The sequence below is a fragment of the Nyctereutes procyonoides genome, unplaced genomic scaffold (genome assembly GCF_905146905.1).
Source record: "Nyctereutes procyonoides isolate TBG_1078 unplaced genomic scaffold, NYPRO_anot_genome, whole genome shotgun sequence".
Classification (NCBI taxonomy): Eukaryota; Metazoa; Chordata; class Mammalia; order Carnivora; family Canidae; genus Nyctereutes; species Nyctereutes procyonoides.
In genome coordinates, this window is record NW_026575020.1 from 6,276,716 (window position 1) to 6,300,435 (window position 23,720).

Genomic DNA, 23,720 nt, shown 5'->3' on the forward strand with positions numbered 1-23,720 from the left:
CTGAGGATTGTCTAAGAAATTTTAAGCTCCACCACCAAGCTTCCATAGCCACACACCGGGATACCCAGATGCCTCTGCCTGACAGCTTCCTACTGCAGAAAGGCAAGATGAAGCCAAGGTGCCCTCCGTTCCTAAAGCTGAATGCTGGTCTGGTAGTGATATTTGTATTTCAATCATATGCAAGAGGAGAGGAAACACCGAGCCTGGACTTAATTCAGTCCTATCTGCTCAGTTTTAAACAAGGAGATCTTCACAAAAAGACCCAATTTGCACGTCAGATTAATACTAGTACCAGAGAAACTGATCAGGTTAATTTGATCTCAAACAGAACCTGGGTCCATACATAGTTTAGGATCTGGAGCCACTGTAGAAAATTTGGATTTCAGAGTTCCAGTTTTTGGAGTAGCAATTTCCTCTCACTTTCTCTTTCTCCGTGATGGAAATAGTGACGATAACACACATTCCCACTGCCACAGGCCGCAAAGACGTCCTGAGAAAACATGGCCAAACACCAAATGGCCATGTTAAAATCAAATTGAGCTGAGTCGGAATGAGTTCTGGAATATAAAATGATATCTGAAAATAAGTTTTAAAAAAGCTCAACTATTAAAAATTATTTATAATCAGTAGGCCAATCTTCCAGATGACACTGAAAAGCAGAAATAATTATTCCTGAGCATTGCTGGTTGACAGAATGTCTCTGTGGTCATTTACTGTACTAGCTTGAAACTCAACTGAAGACAGTGGAGGACACCTCAGGTGGTGATGCGGTCACCAGATTAGCAAGTTCTTCTTTTGAAACAGCAACTAAGAATCACCTGTCTCCTCTTCAACTCCGGGGTGAGGAGTCTACGATGACGCAGCTCCACTGAAGCCATCCAACTCTTGCTCTTGTGCTGCCTGAAGAAATGCTCTCCGAATACCTTCTGAAACAGACGGAAGCTTTGTTGTGCCTCTGTATCTTTTATTTCCAACATTTCTGCATGCATTTGTGGCTTCAACAAGCACTTGAAAAAATTTTATACTGAAACCCTTAATCTAGACATGTGACAGTTGGCTTTCAAAGATAACAAAATTGTGAAAATCTATCCTCGCTTCGGTTTTCATCGCATGCATTATCAATTTTCAGGATCTTCCCTGGGGGAAGACTGATAGAGTTTTATGAGGGTTCAGGATGCCAGAAAGGACAATGAAGTAGGTTCCAAAGGTTAAGACTGAAGCTGAATGGCAGTCCATTCTTGACACACAGCAAGGCTGAAGGTTAATTTCAGCGCCTCTAATGATGCAGAACAGAACCAGCACATCTCTGCCTGCCACACCCTAACTCTCTCAAATAGCTACTGAGACCTCAGCTGCTGTCAACCACAAGGACACAGCTAGACCTCTGCACAGAAAGGCCTCCTCAGCTTCATTTTACCTCATCTTCCCAGACTCTTAGGAGGCTTTTTTTTTTTTAAAGATTTTGTTTTTAGGTAATCTCTATACTTAATACAGAGCTCGAACTCACGACCTCAAGATCAAGAATTGCACGCTCTGCTGACTGAGCCAGCCTGCCAGCCCAGAAGGCTTTTTGAAAAAAATACTTATGCATTAGTTTATTTGGAACAAATGCTGTGTACTAGTGAGCAGAGCGGATTTGATCTTGGTGGAAATCCCATATTCTCTTTTAATAAATAACAAGAGCCTAGTCCCATTTTGGCTCTGGACATTAAGAAAGTAGATAACATTTTAAGTCAGTGATCAAATATTAGACCAGTTCCTGAAACTGAAAATTTTGGAGTTGACTATTTAGCTGAAGTGACACAAGTCTACAAAATACATAAGCCAAGAACTAAACCTAACTCAAAACCCATGTTTCTGGGGCACCTGGGTGGCTCAGTGGTTGAGCATCTGCCTTTGGCTCAGGTCGTGATCCTGGGGTCCTGGGATCGAGTCCCACATTAGGCTCCCCATAGGGAGCCTCTTTCTCCCTCAGCCTACATCTCTGCCTCTCTCTCTGAGTCTCTCATGAATAAAAACTAACATAACTCAAAAAACCTATTATTAAAAAAACAAACTGACAGCAACAACAAACACGTTTCCAAACATATCATGGTTTGGAAGTGCTAGCAGGTCAGAGTGCTAAATAAACTTTAAGCAAAAAATGAATGAATGAATGAATGAAAATAAATAAATAAGCAAACTTTGAGCAATATGAAGGCAGAATGATGTGACAAGTTTTATAATCTCTGCAGCAATTATAGACGTTCAATAAATATTTACTACATAATGAGACCACTCAAAGATTCAGGCCAGGCATTAGATTTTCAAACCTACAGTGTTCAAGAAATTAAACCTTCCTTGGGATGCCTGGGTGGCTCAGTGGTTGAGCGTCTGCCTTCAGCTAAGGTCGTGATCCTGGAGTCCTGGTATCGAGTCCCACATCGGGCTCCCTGCATGGAGCCTGCTTCTCCCTCTGCCTATGTCTCTCTCTGTCTCATGAACAAATTTAAATAAAATCTTAAAAAAAAAAAGAATTAAAAAAAAATCAAACCATCCAACTGTAGAAGTTGTTTCCTTATAAGCTGAACCAAAAGGTAATCAAAGGCAGGGAGGGTTTTTGGTAATACTTAATCAAGACAGAAATCAAGGATTATAAATCTATAGTTTTATTAAGACAAAACTGACAAATGTGGTATGAAGTTTACATTTAAACAAAGTTTTCACAGAAACCTAACACATGCCTAAAAAGATTTTACAATGGAGTTCTAGAATGCAGGTCTAGACGATGTCAAGAACTGATGGATTTCATGATTCAAGACAGCATTTTGGGTATTAGTTCTTAGGATTAAAAAATTTTTTTGTTTTGTTTTGTGTTTTAAAGTGAACCACTGCCCCAGTATGAAAGTTTAATCTTCTCCTGAGACCAGGGCTTTTGAAGTCATTCAACTCTTGAAGTGATTCAATGAACTTGTGCTGTCAGTGACTGAACCCTGCCACCAATGATTTCAGGGTTCAAAGTTCAAATAACAGGCTCCAAGAGTTTTCCACCCTAAGAGCATGCATGGGCCCTTGTCTTTCTCTACTCTCCCACCTTCTATACCACCCTCTTCTCCTCCTCAAACACCTCAGCCAGTGGCTTGGATGGATAAGCTGATGTTTAAAACTTCATAGTTGGAAAAGAAAGGATCTTCTTACCAATTTCAAGAATTAGCACCTCTATGACAGAACAATCTGCCTATGTATACGCTCCAATAAGACTTTCCCTCTTCAACCAGTTTCCATCCCCAAAATGGCAGCTTTGGTAACTTATTAACTGGCTTAGTCCTTTGTTGGGAATAGCATTAAGCTCAGGCAGGGAACACCTTGGCTTTAAGTTTCAGGCATTCACAGCTTTTAAACAGTCTCTCACAGTCCTCATTTAGGTTGCCAATGACATTTTTTTGAAAAGATAAAATATTCTGGACACAGAACCAAATCACCACAAGTTTGTTCTTTCCATTGTTTCACCATTTTCCCAATCAGGCCCCAAATTTTAACAAAAATGATCCTACCCATCTCCGTTCCTTCCCACCCCCAACCCTCCCACCCCCAAATGATACACCAGTAATAGCCAAAAACTACACACATGCTACGCTGTAAAAATGCAGAGTTAACACTATTGGGAAGAAGGCTGTGGGTTGTGGAGATGCACTTTGAAGATCTACAGTATCTTTTGCTCTCCCACACACCCATTCTGCAAGTTCTGTCCTTCATGGAAGGCCCTTTGCCTTTCTCAGCAAAGTACAGAATGGGTGGCCTTGCAATACTTCTCTTCCTTCCCCTCCACTGGGATGGGTGTGCAAACTACACAGCATAGAAAGGCTTTAAAGCACTTGGGCTGCTGTAGGGCACGGAAACGATACTGGCTCTTCAAAGGACATCTTCTCAAGCCACCTCTACGGTGTCAAGACAAGTAGAACTCCTTCCCTCCCCACTTGAAACCCACAGTCAGATGTGACAGGGGCAGGTACTCAGGACAGTTAATTCTTGTCATCTTTTTTGTCATCATCCTCCGAGGGGTAAGAATGCCACGTCAGCCTTTCCTCATAGAAGGATATGACCACCTGTGGGCACTTGACATTGGCTTCCTTGGCAGGGACTAGGTCAGCCTCATCAGAATTTTTCCTGCAGAACAAAGCAGAGAGACCCTGAGACCAGGTGCTAGTGGTCTCCTAACCTGGATTACACAAGGGATAGGGCGATAACATGGCCTACACAGCATTTAGTCAAGTGACATCCTCAGAGGTCTTCTGTTGAAAATCCTCTCTGGTATCTTTGTTAAGCTCAGTCACTTAACTCAATCTATCACATGTGAACCTCTGGCAAGGCCAGGAAAAAATAAAAACAAAGACAAAAACAAACATGACTCTCAGATTCTTGGAGGGCAGAAGAAAGGCTACCATACTCATCCAAAAGCCAAGCTCCCAAGAGCCCATGGAGAGATCTTGGCTTTGTAGTAGAATTTTGGATAGTAATTTATTTTATACCAATAGTAAGATTTAATACCAATAATAAGATTTAATACCATTGGCTCTAGCCAATGCAGGTGGACACATTCTCATTGACTCATAATTACACTGTTTAACATTACCAAATGCCATGCTCACACAGATATTCCACAACTCCCAGGTGCTTTGAAATGGTGCTTCAACACTGGGAAGTAGAAAATAAGGGACTGTTACATAATTCTCTATATTTTCCTGAATTTTAAAAAATGGTCTCAAAATTTGAAAATCACATACATATTACAAAGGACTTAGGAGTAAGGTCACTAGGAATCTCCTAGATGAGAGTAGCAGCATTAGGGCAGGTAGCAGTTATATGATGGGATCCAATGAGGCACCACCCAAAACTTCTAGAACTCAGAAACAGATAAACCAAAGCCAGAAAGCACAAGGAACCAGGGTTGACTAAGCTGGTAACGTATGTTTCTGAACAACAGACTGAAGAGAATGGGAGCCTGAAGGAGGCTGCCCTTGTTGACAATTCAAACAACACTTTGAGGGAAGTTCAGTTATTTCATAACAAAGGAATATTTTCTATTTTGGTAATGGACAACTATTTCAACTCTTCCAGAAAATCATCTTAAAATGAACTAGGTTTTTCTAATCAACATCCAATCTTTTTATCTTAACTTGTAGAATTACATTCAGGTATAATCTTTAAAAATAGCAGTAATTCAACCAAAGAAGTGCAATCTTAAACAATATGGAGATAGTATAGTAACTCAGACTGATCACATGCAGACAGTGAAAATATATTCTAGTTGGATTGTAGCTCCTGGTATCAATCTCCCCCCACCACCCCAGATGCACACCTTAAAAATGAAAAATGAACTTTTCTCCTATAGGCTAGCAATAAAGCAGCTAAAATGTCAGATTCAGTGAACATAGGGAACACAAAATAAGAAAACAAGAGTTTCACCTAATTGTGACATAAGCTTTCAGCAGTGTCAAAGTCAGGCCTCTCTGACCACCTTCTAAGCAAGAGGAATTAGTATAGACAGAAATTTAAGAGAAGATTCTAGACTGACAAAAGGACAAAATCCTTAAAATTCTGCCTTAACTGGTAAAGGCTTAGAATCATTCCCTCCTAATTTATATTTTAAAGACAATGTTTGAGACCTACCTGGGGGGGGGGGGAGCACAAACATTTTTCAACCAGCAAGAAAAAGAAAAGAAAGCCTTCCTTTTGGTAGAGAATAGGGATATTTTAGGGAATCTGGGGTTAATTAATATTCTTATCATTCTCAAGACAACTGTTTTCCTTAAGCTGTTTTGTGGAGTATTACTACCATTGGTATTCATACTTCTAATGGAAAATAGCCTTATTACTCTATGCTCAGTACAGTAAAGGGGACTTGCTGACCCCTACTGGCTGATCCTGGAATTACAGAATCTGCACAAATTGGAAAGGATCTAACAATCAGACAAAGGAAGAGCTACAGAAATTCTTAACTAACCCTGAGAAGTTAACAGAACTTCTGATCCTGGGGTCAGCCCAATTTTTATTAAGGAGGTTGTACAAGGGGAAGGTGGTTCAATCACATTTCATTCCCAACCCCTTCATTCACAGAAGTGAAATGTGATCCTTCCCTGTACCTTCTCCATCCTGGATTTTCTCCCACCTCCTAAAAAATGGGGCAAAGATCCGAGAATCCTAAGGGCCCCTACCTGTAACTCATGAGTCCAGGCTGGCAGTCAGGCCGAGGGTCACTATCGAAGGACTATGCCATCATAAAGATTTCACACTTGGGCGACTGGAATTTCGAAGATCCAGCTCTTTTCCTCTGGCATGGAACAGATGGGGAGAAGAAAAAAACCACCACACAGGGCCACCAGCAGACTCACCATTTCATCAGGAACATGAGTTCTCCACTGGAGTCTGTAGCTCCAATAATCCGCTCTGGTTCCAAACCCCGGGCAAAGCCTCGTGGCTTTTCTGACTGTAAAAATCAGATGGATGCAACAAATTTAATTATGTGGGGCTGTTATCCAGACTAGAGTCACTCCTGCTCCTCTGATTAATATAATCACATTCTTGTCAGTATTTCACCAATACCTTGGCTCCAAGTCACAGGCCTTTATGCATCCTTCTGAGTGATTCGTCCATCAAGGTCTTGAGGTTTCCCCGTATGTAAAAAGGGACATACATCTCAAGCAAAATAAATTTTCACAACGGTTTCTTCACCCTCAGAAGATAACTTACTTTAAGGTACTGAATAAATATAGAGCTAACACCTGTAATGATTACAACACTGAAAACTATCTATAGGAATGAATTTATTTGCACTTATTATTATTCTTGAAACTTGGATAAAGTAGGGCAGCCCGAGTGGCTCGGCAGTTTAGCGCCTGCCTTCGGCCCGGGGCGTGATTCTGGAGGCCCGGGATGGAGTCCCACATCAGGCTCCCTGCATGGATCCTGCTTCCCCCTCTGCCTATGTCTCTGCCTCTCTCTCTCTGTGTGTCTCTCATGAATAAATAAATAAAATATATAAAAAAAAGAAAGAAACTTGGATAAAGTATAGATTACATGGCTTCAGCAAAGTGAACCCCCAAACACTTTATAAGCATTAGCCTAAGATTCCAGAGGAAGGAGAGATGGGTGCTGAGGCCCAAGAAGCAGCAGAATAAAACTCCTTAAATTTAAAAATTAAAAGGCTTTCCAGCTTTGACAGCAGTAGGAATTCTGGGCTAGTAAAACTTGTTCTCCCCTTACCTCTTCTTTCTTCTTCTTTGGTTTGCTCTCTTCTCCCTTATCTTCAGAATCAGAGTCAGCTTTGCGTTTGCCTCCCTCTGATTTATCTGTCTCATGTGCTGTTTTCTGTGACTGTAGAAACTCGGCAATGAGATCAGGGCAATCCAGGTTCTCTTCTGGCTCCCACGTGTTATCCTCACTGAAACCAGAGGGCACAGTGAGTCACACTTTCCACTCAAAGTTAGCACACTCATACTAAGGAGACGCACAGGATGACGAGAGCTGGTGTCCTTGGAAAAGAGGAGTTAATGATAATGAGTATCCAGATTTTGTCCAAGACCAAGAACTTGGTAATGCTGAGATTTCTTGGGGCAGGGGGGTGGGCATCAGACTTTTTAATGTAAATTAAAAGCTTAGAAACTTGCCTTCTTCAAAGGAAAATTACTTTCTTTGCCAACTTGAATCAGTCTAAAGCTGCACATAAAACTGCTTCTCATAAATCACTGTCTTGCATTGTAGCACTTTGTACATGTGGACAGTTTTCCTCATTAGACTCTAAGCCATGAAGGCCAGGCCTGGGTCATACTACCCATCAGAGCACCCTAGGCCTTGCGCATTACTAGACTCCTGAGAAATAGTCAGTGACTGAATAGATAGATTTACCCAAGTTAATGAAACTTACTCTGAGAACCCCTTCCACTTTAGGAGGTACTCCACTTTGCCCTTTACCACTCGACGGTCAAGAACTTTTTCCACCACATATTCCTCTTCCTCCTCTTCTAGCACCTCCTCCACTTTCTTCTTGTTTTGTTTCTTCCCCATAGTGCCCGCCAGCTTTCTGGTCTAAAGGGTGACGCTGCTAAAGTGATAAAATAAAATAAAAAGGGCGTTAGGGCACATTTTTCTTGGTTAGGTGAATATCTGGATGGTTAGAAATCCAGGGACAGCTCTGACTTTAATGGTGTATGCTGCTTGTATTAGCTGTTCTGCCTATACAACTGCAGTATAAAATAAGGCTTTCTGATATATTAAGCTAGAAAGTTCATAAACAGTCCCAGCCAATCTCACAGCAAAACTTTATTCAGCTTCTTTATTGTTGTATATCCACTTAAGACTTTTATACCTATTCTAAGTTTAAAAAGTTCCCAATACCCCTCTTACTGTAAAGCATGTATCTAAAATATTAAATTGGGGGGCATGGGTGGATCAGTTGGTTAAGCATCCGACTCCTGGTTTCTGCTCAGTTTATAATCTTGGGGTCAGGAGGTCGAGCACTGTGCGAGGCTCTCCCTTCAGTGGGGAGTCTCCTTCTTTCCTTCTTTCTCTCCCCCTCTCCCTCTGCCCTTGCCCCCTGCTCATGCTCTCCTAAAATAAATAAATAGGGGCAGCCCGGGTGGCTCAGCAGTTTAGTGCCTCCTTCGGCCCAGGGCCTGATCCTGGAGACCCAGGGTCGAGTCCCACGTTGGACTCCCTGCATGGAGCCTGCTTCTCCCTCTGCCTCCCTCTCTCTCTCTCTGTGCGTGTGTCTCTCATGAATAAATAAATAAAATCTTTAAAAATAACTAACTAAATAAATAAATAAAATTGAAAGCAAGGTTCCTAAAAATAATGTACATACATCAGACTTATTTGTATACATATAATCCTCTGATCTATACTTTCATATTACTAGACTTCAAATGTTAGTGAGGTAGCTTGTCCTATTTATCAAACATCTGGTTTTCCTTTTGTATTTGCATATATAATACAACCCATTTCTTTGCATTCTTAAACACTTCTTCCTGAGTCTCAAAGCTCTTTTTGCAGTCTTTTCTGAACCAATGGTTTAAAATGTCAAAGTTTCTTATTAGTTTCTTATTCTACTTAGTTTATTTCTGAGGCAGGAAAAGACTCACAAATGCCAGAATGGGCAGCCCCGATGGCTCAGCGGTTTGGTGCCGCCTTCAGCCTGGGGTATGATCCTAGAGACCCGGGATCGAGTCCCAAGTCAGGCTCCCTGCATAGAGCCTGCTTCTCCCCATGCCTGTGTCTCTGCCTCTCTCTCTGTGTGTGTCTGTCATGAATAAATAAAATAAAATCTTAAAAAAAAAAGTAAAAATGCCAGAATGACCATGAAATCCTCTAAACTCAAGACACTGCAATAATTTGGAAAATGGCAGGCAAAAAACAATAATTATCACAGATAATAGAACCTGAGCTTATTCTTTTGTAAAACACATCTTCAGGCTGGGTGACTTCTAGTGCTAAAATTCTAGTCCCCTATTAATCTATTTTTAGTCCTTCAAATACAACTCTTGACTGCTGGTAGACTTGAAGCCATTTGTTTACCAATTTGTGTCAGTAGGTGGCGCCATAAGATATCAATACAACAAAATTGAGCTATAAAACTGGCCAAAAATCTACAAACTGGTAGGTCACGATTGCCCACAATGACATACAAAGAATTAAGGGTATGGCAGATAATCTAAGCCAAGAAAGTAGTTACTATGTCTGAAATTCAAGGCAATGCTGATTTGGGGTTAAACTGGATGATACTAGCATCCTTGGGAAAGGGAGTCTCACTCAGCCTAAATAGAAACTCTCCTAAATATACTTTAAAACTGGCATGTACAGATAGAATATTTAAGTCCATCTATAGACTATATAAAATATAACAAATTTTCATAAAAGTCGAATTCATCATTATGAAGCAGTTAAATTATTGGCAGAAGCTTTGGTTTTTAACTCTGAGATATTCCCATGTCTGCATATATGAGAAATGCTTACTTACTGAAACATTTACTTAACTACTGGAAAATCTAGATACTGCTGGATACTGGAGATTCAAGAGAATAAGAAATGGTTCCTGGCTTTCTGATGCTTAATGTCTGAAAAGCAAAAAAGCAGACACCACTTCCACTTAAAGCTGTTCTGAATTTTTACAGAGTGGCATAAAACAATGTTTTCTGGAGCGCTCCTAGCGTGGTCTAAGGCAACACCCAAGGCCCTGTATACAGAGGGGTTCAGAACACTCATCTGTTCTCAGATAAGAGGCATCTTTTTCAACACTCTTCCTCTCCACTTACATACTGAAGAATCTGCTTTGCTTTCCTTCTTCTCAACCTCTTTTAGAGAAAATTCCCTTTCTTCTTTTATTGTACATACTAATCAGTAGATTGAATGTAACCTGGCTAATACTTGGCTAGCTTCATTGTACCTCTGCTTCAGAGGCTGTGTGTACTTCTTTCTGGAAGGAGATGCTTTCAGGTTTTCAGAATTCTGACTGCCATAGGACAAGTGTTATCTTCTGAGGAAAGAAAAATTTAGTTTTCTGTTTGGATAAATGCAGTTGTGTTTCCTCCCAAGAAGTGCTATCCCTTGCTTCTTTCCACTATGAGTTGAAGGAGTAAGCAGGATTCATCTTCAGTCTTTGGTTAATGTGTGGAGAAAAATAGATCACCTTTGATAACAAAGGGTACCACAACTCTCTATGTTAATTTGGACTTGGAAATTAGAAGATACTCCCTTTCTCAGTAGTAGATGGAAGGTAAACAATGGGTTATAACAATCCAAAAATAGTTAACTATTCCCTAATAATTCCTCTACCAAGTAATTAAATTTAAGAAAGTAAAGGCATTCTATCATTATGGCTTCAGAATTCAGAGCTACTTAAAGCCCTGTGTTATCTACATTAATAGCTGTTATTTGCCTTACAAAAAGAAACTGTGAATATTGCCCATTGGATCCTGCTACTATGAAGGAAAAGGGTCAGGACAGCTTGTTTTGTCTCTAGCTACTGCAGGCCTCCGCTCCCTGTAGCATTAGCCTGGTCCCAAGGAGGAAGAATCATAGAACAGAGTAAGAATGTATCCTTTAGGTTAAAAAAAAAAAACACCCCGCCCCCCCGCCAATGGGAAAATCTAAAGTGAGACCTCTTGATTTTCTTTACTCACTTATTTTTTCTTTTTAAAAGATTTTAATTATTTATTAATTCATTCATTCATTCATTCATTCATTCGAGGGGGGGGGCACAGACACAGGCAGAGGGAGAAGCAGGCTCCATGCAGGAAGCCCGACGTGGGACATGGGACATGGGACTGGGGACTCGATCCCGGCTCTCCAGGATCAAACCCTGGGCTGAAGGCGGCGCTAAACCGCTGAGCCACCTGGGCTGCCCACTGAACTATCTTAAGATTAACTCAGAAAAGTGAAGAATGGGGGGACTTGGGTGGCTCAGTGGTTGAGTGTCTGCCTTCGGCTCAGGTCGTGATCCCAAGGCCCTGGGATGGAGTCTGCATCAGGCTACCTACCCATAGGGAGCCTGCTTCTCCCTCTGCCTGTCTCTGCCCCGACCTCCACCTCTCATGAATAAATAAAATCTTAAAAAAAAACCCTGAAGAATGTAGAAAACAGACTCCTGCTTCTCTCTGAGCTTTCATATCTGGCTTATGCCAGCATCTATCTCAGGTACTGGATTCTTTATACTGGAGATTCTCAGCCAGGCTTCTCAACTTGAGTTTTCCCTTTATAGGTAGTTCTTAGGGTCCTGAATAAGCTGTTTGTCAAAATCAGTAGATTAAAAATGCAATCTAGTCTTTCTATAGAATCTAGAACCTTCTGAGGAGCCAAGAGCCCCCTTAAATATTACAAGGAGACAATTCTCAGTTTCCAAATGGATTATTTCAAGAAAACCCCCCTTTCTCCAAATATGGCAGTCTCCAAATACTAGCAGGGACATCTAGAAGGACTCTTTTTAATTTTTTTTAAAGATTTATTTATTTATTCATGAGAGATAGAGAGAGAGGCAGAGACACAGGCAGAGGGAGAAGCAGGCTCCATGCAGGGAGCGGGATGTGGGACCTGACCCTGGAACTCCAGGATCACGCCCTGGGCCCAAGGCAGGGGCCAAACCGCTGAGCCACCCAGGGAGGGATCCTCTAGAAGGCTTCTCAATTGGAATTGCTTGGCAAGCCTCAAAGTAACTCAAATCAGCATAGTAGCAAAATGGAAAAATGCCTTTCATCAACAAAATCTGCCACTCCCTCCTAAACATCCTGGCAACCAAATTATGGCATCAAAAGTGCCATAATCACTGGTCAATCATTGTCAAAATTTATCACAGAACATCCCAAGAGGTGTACACAAGTGGGAACAGTTCTGGATTAACTCAGAAATCTTAGTCCTTGGACAAATCTCCTTAAGGTTTATCCTGATGTTGCAGACAAAAAACCTAGTTACCCGAGGTGCTTTAACTTTTATCTAAATATTTACTAGGGTAGGGGGCACCTAACTGGCTCAGTCAGTAAATACACGTGTGACTTGATCTCAGGGTTGGAAGTTTGAGCCCCACGTTGGGTGCAGAGAGGACTTAAATACGTGTACTGGGTCTGCCACATTTTAAGCTGCCTAGAAAAATACACTTGTATTAATTTTACAGATTTCAAAGTGCTACTGCATTGTTGTCTCATTTTATCCTTGAAACCATCCCATGAAATAAGCCACTCAGATGTTATCAACACCTCTTAGATAACAAAACAGATTTACACACTATAAATCACCTAAGGTCACACAATTAACAAAGAGCATAGCACCTCAGTAAGGACAACTAGCAAGGCTGAGCTAATGGTCCTCATGCCAGAAAGTACTAGGAGGTAGCCACACACCTGTAGGGAGACTTCCCTTCAGCCTGTATAAGGAAAGGATAGAGGTCTCTTTAAATGGATCCTCCCTACAATTTGTCATCAGTAAATAAGGAAGTGACTGATATTGATTTTCTTTCAGAAAAGACCTTGTAAGGTATGGCTGTTAAAAAAAAAAAAAGATTCTTAATTGGTTACTGGAATACAAAGGTATTCACTGTTAATTAAATCAGCAGGCAGTACCAAAGCCTTGGTTGTTAATGTCCCAGCAACTCTTTGGAGTCTTTTAAATCAACACAACCTAGACAGTGCAGAATTTTTTAAGTCAAATACCCACACCAAGCAGGCTGGAGAGAGTACTAAGAAAATGCCAATTTTAAGAAACCAAAGTTCATCTATAATGTCCCAATGAATCCAGGGACGGTGTAAATCTGAAGCAAGAGTCATGAACTCATAGTTCTTTCAAGAGATAAAAAAGCACTGTCTCAATTCTCCCCCACACTACCTCTACCAGGAGGTTAGATACTAGAAAATAGAGAGGAACAATGCTACTTGAAAGTAGAAGGCGGTACAGTATCAGATACAAGATAAAGGCATTTTTGTTTTGTTTTTGAGGAGCTGGTACTGATGGATTTCTTGCCAGTTTGGAAGATCAAATTCCAGATGTCAGGACAAGGTAACAACCACAGACCTCTGAAACCAAAGGAGTAGGCCTTTTAGCTAAATGTCATGAAGAAGCATTTAGAATGTTGACCTGGTGAGGTGACCATCTTTACTAAGAAAGAATTCACAGGAAAGCAGACCTTGAGTACAGAGCTTTTACCTATAGGAGAATCAGAATCGCCTATGGATGGAGTTTATAAATATGGACACCCAGATCCAATGACATACAAAATACGGTGTGCATTGTATTAAAGAAATACTGTTTTTCTATATGTAATATAATACATGTATTCATATTCAATTAAAAAATATTTAATTTAGGAAATCAAAGTTCCTTGGCCCAAAACCTGTCAAAGCCTGTTTTCGTTCTTCTATACATAAACACAGATAAACATTAAGTGAAAATAGATTATTACAGTTCTACAACTTGCCTTTTTTTTTAAGATTTTATTTATTTATTCATGATAGAGAGAGAGAGGCAGAGACACAGGCAGAGGGAGAAGCAGGCTCCACGCAGGGAGCCCGAAGTGGTACTCGATCCTGGGTCCCCAGGATCACGCCCTGGACTGAAGGTGGCGCTAAACCACTGAGCCACGGGGGCTGCCCTACAACTTGCCTTTTTATGGAATATAGTATATATCTCTGATGCCGTTCCATATAGATTTCCATTCATAACAGGCTGCATAGTATTCCGTATTGCTAGGACATATACTCTAACCATACACCTAGTGATGAAAATTTGGGTTGTTTCCAATTTTCTATTATTACAAACAATGTTGCTTCCACCATGGCATCTCACCTTTAAAGCTCCTTAGGTGATTTGTGTGATTCTTGACCTTAGGGTCATGAGTTTGAGCCCCACACTGGACATACAGTTTACTTAAATAAATAATTATATAAGTTTTAAAACTGCTTAGGTGATTTGATGGATATCCTTGGAGAAAAAACCATTGTTATAAGGGGACCAGCAGAAACTACATTCCTTAAGTGAAATTACACACATTATTACAGACCTAAATCAATTCTCAGAGTTAGCTAAAAGACAGGTAAACAGGGCAGCCCCAGTGGCGGAGCGGTTTGGCGCCGCCTGCAGCCTGGGGTATGATCCTGGAGGCCGGGGATGGAGTCCCACATCAGGCTCCCTGCATGGAGCCTGCTTCTCCCTCTGCCTGTGTCTCTGCCTCTCTCTCTGTGTCTATGAATAAATAAATAAAATCTTAAAAAAAAAAGGTAAACATTTTACTTTCTTCATAGAATTGAGAATAAGGTTGGAGCATAAACTAATGCTCTTGAAAACAAAAATTTGTTTTAAGATTTTATTTATTCATGAGAGATACATAGAGAGAGAGAGAGAGAGAGAGAGAGAGAGAGAGAGAGAGAGAAAGGCAGAGACACTAGCTCCGCAAGGAGCCCGATGTGGGACTTGATCCTGCGTGCCCAGGATCACACCCTGGGCTGCAGGCGGCGCTAAACCGCTGCGCCACCGGGGCTGCCCACAAAAATCTTATATCCCATTTAGTATTATTCAATCTAGACCTTTTCTGCACTAGCAATGCAATTGGAAGAGCACTCCTTGCTTGATCTTCATAGTTCCTTTCACCAGAAGATAGTATGAGGACAAGATGGTATCTTTCCTGTCCCTGCCTCTCAAAACAAATTTATGCCTATAAGCAGTTCTATACATTTAAATACTAAATACCTATTTCCTAATAAGTAAAACAGGTGTAATAACCCTCATGGGATTCCGGAGGTGAACTTTTATGACCTTCTGATATTAACTACCTATTTACATATTTGCAATATGTCTTATTTCATTATATTATTTACTGCTTTAAGCTTAAATATAGCTTTCTGAAGCCCAATGCATTAAAAACTCATTAAGAAAACAGCACTTCCACACTGTGTGTATGGCTAAGTTTTTAAAATCAGAGAGCAGGTCCAGAACACATTCAAGAGGGATCCAGGTCTGGCTATTATGAAGGAACCAATAATTACAAAACAGAGAAAACAAGATCTTACTTCTAGATGACCAAGACAGAAGAGCTGCCAGAAACTGAAAAAAATCACACTTCATACATCTTAAGTGTAGGAATTTCTTGTGCTTTTCTTTTTATCTAACCCGCACAGGAAAATAAAGTAAAAGTGCTCTTGTAGTTACTGGCAAAAGGAATATAACTTCCTATGAAGAAAGATAAAATAGGCGAGAAAGGAGGTAAATTCTGAATACATTGGAAAATTTCAACAAAATGGTTTATTTGTGAAAAGAAGTTTAAGATTTCTAAAGATTTAAAAAAAAAAAAGATTTCTAAAGATCAGGGACACCTGGGTGGCTGGCTCAGTGGTTGAGTGTGTCTGCCTTTGGCTCAGGGCGTGATCCTGGAGTCCCAGGATCCAGTCCTACACAGGGCTCCCTGCATGGAGCCTGCTTCTCCCTCTCCTATGTCTCTGCCTCTCTCCGTGTCTCTCATGAATAAAAAAATTAAATCTAAAAGAAAAAAAAAAGATTTCTGAAGATCAGCATAAATACCAAAAATCAGTTTTGATGATCTAAACAGTAAAGCTCTATAACAAGCTTCAGAAGTTGTGATTTCAAGCTCAGCTTTTACATGTTAACTTAAAAAAAAAAATTAAATGAACAATGGTCTAAGAATTCATAATGTGTTTACTGAGTTCAAGACGAAAAGGACAACCATCCTTGATTTCTCTCCACTCATCCTGCATATCTAGCCTCTTCCTAAGTCCTACTAAGTTTGTATTATAAATATCTTGTTTGTTTTGGTAAATATCTTTCAATTCATACATTTTTCTAGGCCTACTACTTCCATCCTATTGCAAGCTAACATCATCTCTTGCCTGGATCACTCCTAATTCAATGCATTCTCAATACTAGGCACTCATTTAAAATGCAGATCTCTTCACAGCATTATCTGTGGGCATCTGAGCTGAAGACCACCACACCTAACGTTTCATTCACAATTACCTTGTCCTTTGACCCATTCTTTCACTTGAACACTTCCCTTACCTAAAATATCATGGCCAGAAACCTCCCTGAGGCCCCACAGTTTAGGTTAGGTTAATTCTTCCAATGAACTCTGTCCTACAGTATTCATCATTTAACAATTATCTCTTGGTACCTATTCTGTGTAAGGTACTAGACAAAAATCCCTGGTCTCCTAGAATTTACATTCTAATGTGGATGAGTGAGCATGAGTGGGAGTATGTGCATGCATACATGTGCAGGCAGAGCAGAACACAGACAATAAGCAAGAAAGTATTAGTTATAAATGCTATAAATATAAAGTAAGTATCGTTAGATTTAAGTAAGTTTATACAGAACCCAAATGACAAGGAGACAACTCGGCAAAAATCAGAACAACACACCAAGTTTAGGGAATAGCTGGTTCAAAGTCCTACTGAAGTGAGGAGAGAGCTTGCTCTTATCTGAAGAACAGAAATGTGGCCAGGTAGAAATCACAGAGACTGAAAGAGGAGACGGTAAGGACCAGATGATAATTATTATGCATACCACTTCCCATGTTACTCCTCCTTTCATCTAGCTCCTTTTTCCATTCCTTATTTTCCTTCTGCCTCTTTTGCCTCCAGCTTAGGTTTAAGACCTAGGCATTCGGGATCCCTGGGGGCTCCCGGTGCATGGAGCCTGCTTCTCCCTCTGCCTGTGTCTCTGCCTCTCTCTCTCTCTCTCTGTGACTATCATAAATAAATAAAAATTTATAAAAAAAAAGACCTAGGCATTCATAACTATAAAAGTTTATAACTACAGCTCCTCCAGCGTTTAATATTATCTATTAAAAAATACAGGGTGACCAACTCACTCTGGTGAAAAAAGCAGAGAGTCAATTCCACATTGCAGGGAGGGACCCTCTCAGACCCAGGCAAATGGAGCTGTTTGTTTAGGCCAGTGGGATATGCAGCCACACAAGCAGCACAGGCTTTTGAGGATCCCTTAATGGTAAGTAATAACAACATAATTATAACAACTAAAACTTACTGAATACTTAAAACTTAATGCATATAAAGGCATTCAATCCTCATGGCAACTCTATTAGACCCATTTCATAAATGAGAAAACTAAGGCTTATGAAGCAAAGAAAATTTCCCAAAGCCCCCAGAGCCAGGACTGAAATATAAAATATACAAAACAATGCAAGTTGAACTTTATTTCATTAAGATAAATGGTAAGAGTATATAATAATTAGCAAAAGAAACATTAGCAAGAATAAGCAACCACAAAAGCACTACAGAGGCTCAGAATAATAAATGGCTAGGGTGATTAGGAAAGGTTTTGAAAAGTTGGGATTGAAGCCAGGCTCCAACAGCACTTGAAAAGGTGGATTGAGTAGGGCAATTTGGCCCAAGGAACCGTTGTGAACAAAAGCAATGAGGCACGTCTGAGGTAGACGGTGTGTAAACTAGTTTGGGCAGAGTAGACTGAATAGGAAAATGGTAGGTAACTGCTAAAAATTTTTCTACAAGGTCCCTCTCCTCCTTAAAACAAAGACCAAACTCCTCAGTGTGACATCTAACACCCTTTGGTTCCAACCATTTCATACTTCTACTCCCTCACAAAACCTACACTCCTGTTAAAACTATAACCTGAACATATCCTGCACATTTCCTCCATGCAAGGCTTTGTTCATTATTAAGAAGGGCACCTGTCCAACACCAGCAGCCAAGACCCTACCCATCCTTCAAGACCGAACTTAAATGCTACTTCTTCCATGAAGTCTACCCAACCTAGCCAAGTATTATTTCTCTTTTCCTTGAGGTTCTTAAAGCATTTTGTTTCTATTTTTACTCTTAATTAAAGGCAGGCCTGAGCCCTGTGTAATGTGTAGAACCTTGTATGGGCAATTGGATGGATGTCTGACTCCAAAAATCAGGGAAAAGATGTCCAAAGCTGTCAGCGTTTTAGGGAATGATCAGTGAGGAATCTGATCAGCAAGCCCAAAATCGTAAATAAGAAAGAAGTACACCTTTGCTGAAGCATTAGCAACTACGTACCAGTCATCAAAAGGCAGGTGAAGGCATGTGTGATATATACTCAATGTGTAGTCTTCCTGACTCATGTTTCTAAACTGCTGTTAGTCTGTTTGTTAACCATGGCTGTTTGGGAGGCAAATGCTTTCCAGATGGAAAACTTTACTGAGTAGAAAACAAGAACTCATGCCACATACCCAGTAAGCAGGAGTTTCATTTTTAAAGGAATACCTGCTCCTGAATTTCAGGACCTAGGACTAGAATACTGATGTGTTTAATAAAATGAGAATTTTATCTGAGATGTGTCTAGAAACTTGGCTAACTCCTTTCAGTACGCTCATGTGGATGAAACTATACACACAGCTTTCAGTTGAGAGGCCACACGGATGTACAAATATTAGTAGGACATAGTGATAACCTGAAGCAAGTCTTTTAGTTTAAGATGAAATAGAAATGATTAGAAAGCTAGACCAGAAGTATGGCTAAGTTGGAATTAAAAGCAGAGATCAAAGCATTCACAGATAACAAGACAAAACCAGATTATTGACACTAACCTTCATACCACAGTTCGGTTAGGCCCTCAACGTGTTAGCTATTATTAAAGAGAAAGGCACAATTTCACAGACAAATTAGGTAGCCCCTTCTTGGTCAGTAAACCATAAAAGCTAAAGGCAGGAATGATTTAATACAAGTTAGTCAATTCATATAACGACATGATCTGAATTTTGTCCATATTTGGGTAACTTCTCCAATTAACTTTGGACAGTCTATTCAATTTTTCAGTAGACACCACTATCTGGAAATACTATTTATTTAACCCTATACATAGAACCCGAAAGATTTTTCAAGATACTTTTATTTTTATTTTTATTTTTTTTTAAGATTTTTATTTATTTATTCATGAGAGACACAGAGAGAGAGAGGCAGAGACACAGGCAGGGGGAGAAGTAGGCTCCATGCAGGGAGCCCGATGTGGGACTCTATCCCGGGACTCCAGGATCATGCCCCGAGCCAAAGGCAAACGCTCAACCCCTGAGCCACCCAGGTGTCCCTCAAGATACTTTTAAAACAAAATATTCAAACTATAGCTTGCTATTGAAACCCAGAACCTGGAGCCTCTCGTCTTTGCCTAAGGTATTTAAAATTGTCACTTGCACAATCTACAGACCAAGAGGAGTATATTAAAAACTGAGGGGGATCCCTGGGTGGCGCAGCGGTTTGGCGCCTGCCTTTGGCCCAGGGCGCGATCCTGGAGACCTGGGATCGAATCCCACGTCAGGCTCCCGGTACATGGAGGCTGCTTCTCCCTCTGCCTGTGTCTCTGCCTCTCTCTCTCATTCTGTGTGACTATCATAAATAAATAAAAATTAAAAAAAAACAAAACAAAACTGAGACTAGGACAAGCATGACAAGGACAACAGTTATACTCTATCCAATGTCATTGATCAAAGACAGGAAAACTAATTATTTAAGTGCATATTAACTCCTTCTGCTAGCACATGGAATTCTAAGAAAGGATCTAAAAGCCATATCCATTCATTCAACAATATGAATGACCTACCATGTGCCAGACATTTAGAAGAATAAGAGGTATAACCCCATCTTATGTGAGCTCATATGCTAGCCATTAGCATTTTGTTCCAAAAACTCTGCGGGGAAATAACCCATGAAATGAAAATCAAGCCTAACATACAATCTGTTATACCACCAGAGACAGTACATAAAGAAGATGAGATTCTGAGGGAGAAACTACTAGAAAATGACAAAAATGCATCAGTTCTCTTTTTTAAATGGTATGAACTCAAAAAGAAACATTCTTCTAGTCCTTAAAATGGGCACAGAATATAATGGTTGCTTTTTAACTTTATTTTTTTAAGTTTATTTTTAAGTAATCTCTACACTCAACATAGGGCTTGAACTCAGGGCCCAGAGATTAAGAATCACATGCTCTTCTGACTGAGCCACCTAGGCACTTCAGTACAATGGTTGCTTCTTTTCAGATATTTGGTTAGAAAATTATCAGTATCCCTCAGTCAAAAAACGCAGAAGGCTAGGGTATCCTTACTTGGTCCCTTTCAATCAAGAAGCTATAAGCAACAGGCTACACGCACTATTTACAAATCTTTAATGAAAAAACTTAGGCTACAGCAGCCAATGAAGAATAACAGCACCAAAGGGAAAACTGGAAATGAATGAAGATCCTGAACCCCTGCAAGCTTTATTAAGGTGTGACCAGTTCCAACGGGTTTCCCACTCAATCATACCACTTACAATATAAATACCTGTAAGCACCTACGGAGGGACACAGGCACTAATTTCCCAATGGTATTGATGCTTCCATTCCAAACCTTGGACCTTTTCAGAGCTATTCCAAACTGCCAACACGATTCTTAATACAACTGAGGAGGCTATCTTAACCCTGGCCAGTTTTCCAGTATCACTGATCTTTTTGTAAACTCCACCTCGATGGAGTCAAACCAATAAGTCTGCATATAAGGCCATCCATGGAAAAACTTCATCTGAAGCTTTGAAGAAGTACTGCTCATTCCCGTATTCAAATTTTCTAACAACAAAGAAAGGCTAGCTTAAAAAAAAAAAAAAAGAAAGAAAATCATAAGAGCCTAAGAAACAAATCTCACGATCTCACTAACTCTTCTTCTTTGTCTCCCCATTTCCCACATCATCTTACATACCTCTCACTAACGTAATTCCTTAAGTATGAACCCATCTACACGTTTCTACAATACCACTGTCTTTCGCGACCAGTGACGATCCCAGATAAAAATGTATGTAACTGTGAATCCAAGCAAGCGCTGCACTTGGGATTTTTTTTTTTTTAACTCCCCGAAGGAATCAAAAGAGCTGAGGTAGTAGAAAACCTGGAAAAGGGGAAGAAATCTTGTTTTTTTTGTCCTTTCTTCACACATTATTCTTACAGCCTCCCCACTGTGTGAGGACCCATCAGGAATCAAAGGCGGCCGGTTTTCCCCTTTCAACTCCTCACAGAAACACTCTCGGGGCCTCCGCCCTACTTACTCTCACAGCTCCTCCCTCTCCAGATCCAACTCTGGCACGTAACTGCCCCTTCCTCTCCCGGCCCCCTCTTCAGTTTATCCAACAGGTCTCCTCCCCGAGTAGCACACCTTGGACTGCCCAGCCCCCTCGAAGATTTCCTCGAAGTTACTTGTCCTTAGCCCGGCGAGCGGCAATTCCGCTGGCAGCCCCGGCCGGACCCCAAATTCTCAGGTGGCATTCGAAACCAAGGGTCTTGCAGCCGTCAGCCCTCCCCTCGCCGTGTCCAAACATCAAGGCTGCCCAGCCTGTCCCCTCCCCGCTGTACTCAAGCGTCTTCCCCCAATCCCGCAGCCCACCCAACCTACGTAGCATTGTCTCGGTCCACCCAGGCCCCGAGGAGCGACCCGCCAGGGCTCGGCCCACCCCGAATCGTCTCGATCTCCTGCTCAGAGTACGCCGCCCGCCCCGCCCTCTCCATCCTTTTCGCGCCCGGCGCCCGACCCCCTGCAGCCGGCGGAGGGCTCGGTGCGGGAAGGGCGCGGGACCGGGTGCGTTCCCCGCTAACACCCTCCGCTGCAAGCCCGCGCGGCCCCTCACCCAGGGCTCCCGCCGCTGCCGCTGCCAACCGCCGCCGCGCGCCTCCCCCCCGCGTCCCCGCCTCTAGCGGGCTCTTCACCTCAGAGCAGCGCCCAAGAGCCCGAGAGGAATCGGTGCCGCGCTAATGGCGCGTCGCGTCGGGCCGGCCGGGGGAGTGGCGCCCAGAAAAGCAACAAGCCGGTGGCCGCAGTCTAGCCCCTCACTGAAGCGGCGTACCGCAGGCCCCAGCCAACGGCCCTCCCCTCAGCCGAACAAAAGAGCCTCGCACTCGGCGCTGCCCGCCGCCCACACCGCGCAGGCGCGGCGACCCTCCGCACAGCCGTATGGGATTCGAAGTCCGTCCCAGACTACAAGACCCGAAGTGCTGCGCGCGTCCTACGCCGCCACGCGAAGCTGGCGAGGGGTTCGGGGAGTTTTAGTTTTTAAACTGCAAGCGCTGCAGTGAGTGTAGTTTAGAATGCTGCAGCCTAGAGAATTAGAGCGTCTGGTTTTACAAGTGACCCCCATGATGCTTGGTCCGAAAAATCAACCGCTTCTGGGCAGTAATTCACATCCTCGAAAGTTTTTAATCTGAATAGGTGTCTCACCAGAGTTTTGTTGACTTTCCAGTAATCTCTGTAATCCTCAATTTCTGCCTCAAATTTGTGTAAGGCTCCTACTTCCCCTTGGAAGTCTTGCTTGCCTGACGCTTAGACTAGGTTAGGTTCCCCTGATCGTTGTCATCGTGGCATCCCGAACTTACCTTTTTCGTTGGCTGTGCCAAGTGGAGAGCTCTAGTGCAGAGCCCCCTCATCCCCACCAGCACTCCCAATACATGCAAAGAGGTGAAAACCACCCCTTGTTATTCTTCGAGACAAATGGTTTAGTTCTGATTTCAACTATATCGCTGTCCTCAAACCTATTCATACTGGAAATTCCGTCTCATGTCATTCCTCTACTTTATTGTCTTTAGTTGGTGTGTGCTGTTCCCTAAACTCCATAAAGGCAGAAATCTTGCCTCGTGTTGTTTACCACTCTATACCCAGTGCCCAGTATAGTCCCTGGCATACAGTTGTCAAGCAATAATTGTTGAATAAATGATTAAATGCATTAATGAAATGTTCATCTCCTTACCTAACGGAAAGTGGAGGTGATTAGCTTTTTCTTCACATCAGATTTGTGAATGTTTCTCTTTCTCTCTCCTTTATTCTTTTTTTCTATCTGACCAGGAACTAAATAGAACTACCAGAACATGACTTTTTTTCTTTCTTATTTGAATATTCAAATAGCCTCCTAATCAGAGGTAAAGAAGAAAGCCAACCCAGTCTACTGTATTCCACGTCAGAGTATTTACGTAACAGTGTTGCTGAGCCAGGCACTGTGCAGGGCTCTGGAGAATTGTGGTATAAGAAACCCAACCAAATAAAAGAGCCGTGAGAGCACAGAGAAGAGGACAATTCTTCCTGAGACATTTGGGTTTAATGTCCATGAAGAGTAAAAGTCCATCTACTCACTCCTTCCTAAAGTCCCCTATTTTGTTTTTATAACTGTAACGATGAGAAAATTAGTTCTAGTGATATTAACTATTCCTATTTTTTTTATTAACTATTCCTATTAATGCTTACCCCA

The 23,720-nt window shown here is 41.5% G+C and overlaps 1 protein-coding gene across 1 annotated transcript; it reads right to left on the bottom strand.

Annotated features, from left to right (window-relative positions):
* Positions 1-2,625: 2,625 nt before the first annotated feature.
* On the bottom strand, positions 2,626-22,405 carry CBX1 (chromobox 1). Its single transcript, XM_055317716.1, has 5 exons — positions 22,192-22,405; positions 7,904-8,080; positions 7,243-7,420; positions 6,372-6,466; positions 2,626-4,146 (listed from the first exon to the last, which is right to left on the bottom strand). Exons 2-5 carry the CDS (start codon positions 8,041-8,043, stop codon positions 4,002-4,004), a joined length of 558 nt encoding a protein of 185 aa, XP_055173691.1. The 5' UTR covers positions 8,044-8,080; positions 22,192-22,405; the 3' UTR covers positions 2,626-4,001.
* Between the last annotated feature and the right edge of the window lie 1,315 nt (positions 22,406-23,720).

Bases quoted from the DNA above. Each gene is read 5' to 3' on its own strand.
- CBX1 (XM_055317716.1), bottom strand. From the start codon at position 8,043: ATGGGGAAGAAACAAAACAAGAAGAAAGTGGAGGAGGTGCTAGAAGAG. The intron at 7,421-7,903 runs GTAAGTTTCATT...CTCTGGTTTCAG, and splicing joins AAGTGGAAGGGGTTCTCAGA to TGAGGATAACACGTGGGAGC. The intron at 6,467-7,242 runs GTAAGGGGAGAA...TGATTTTTACAG, and splicing joins CAAAGAAGAAGAAAGAAGAG to TCAGAAAAGCCACGAGGCTT.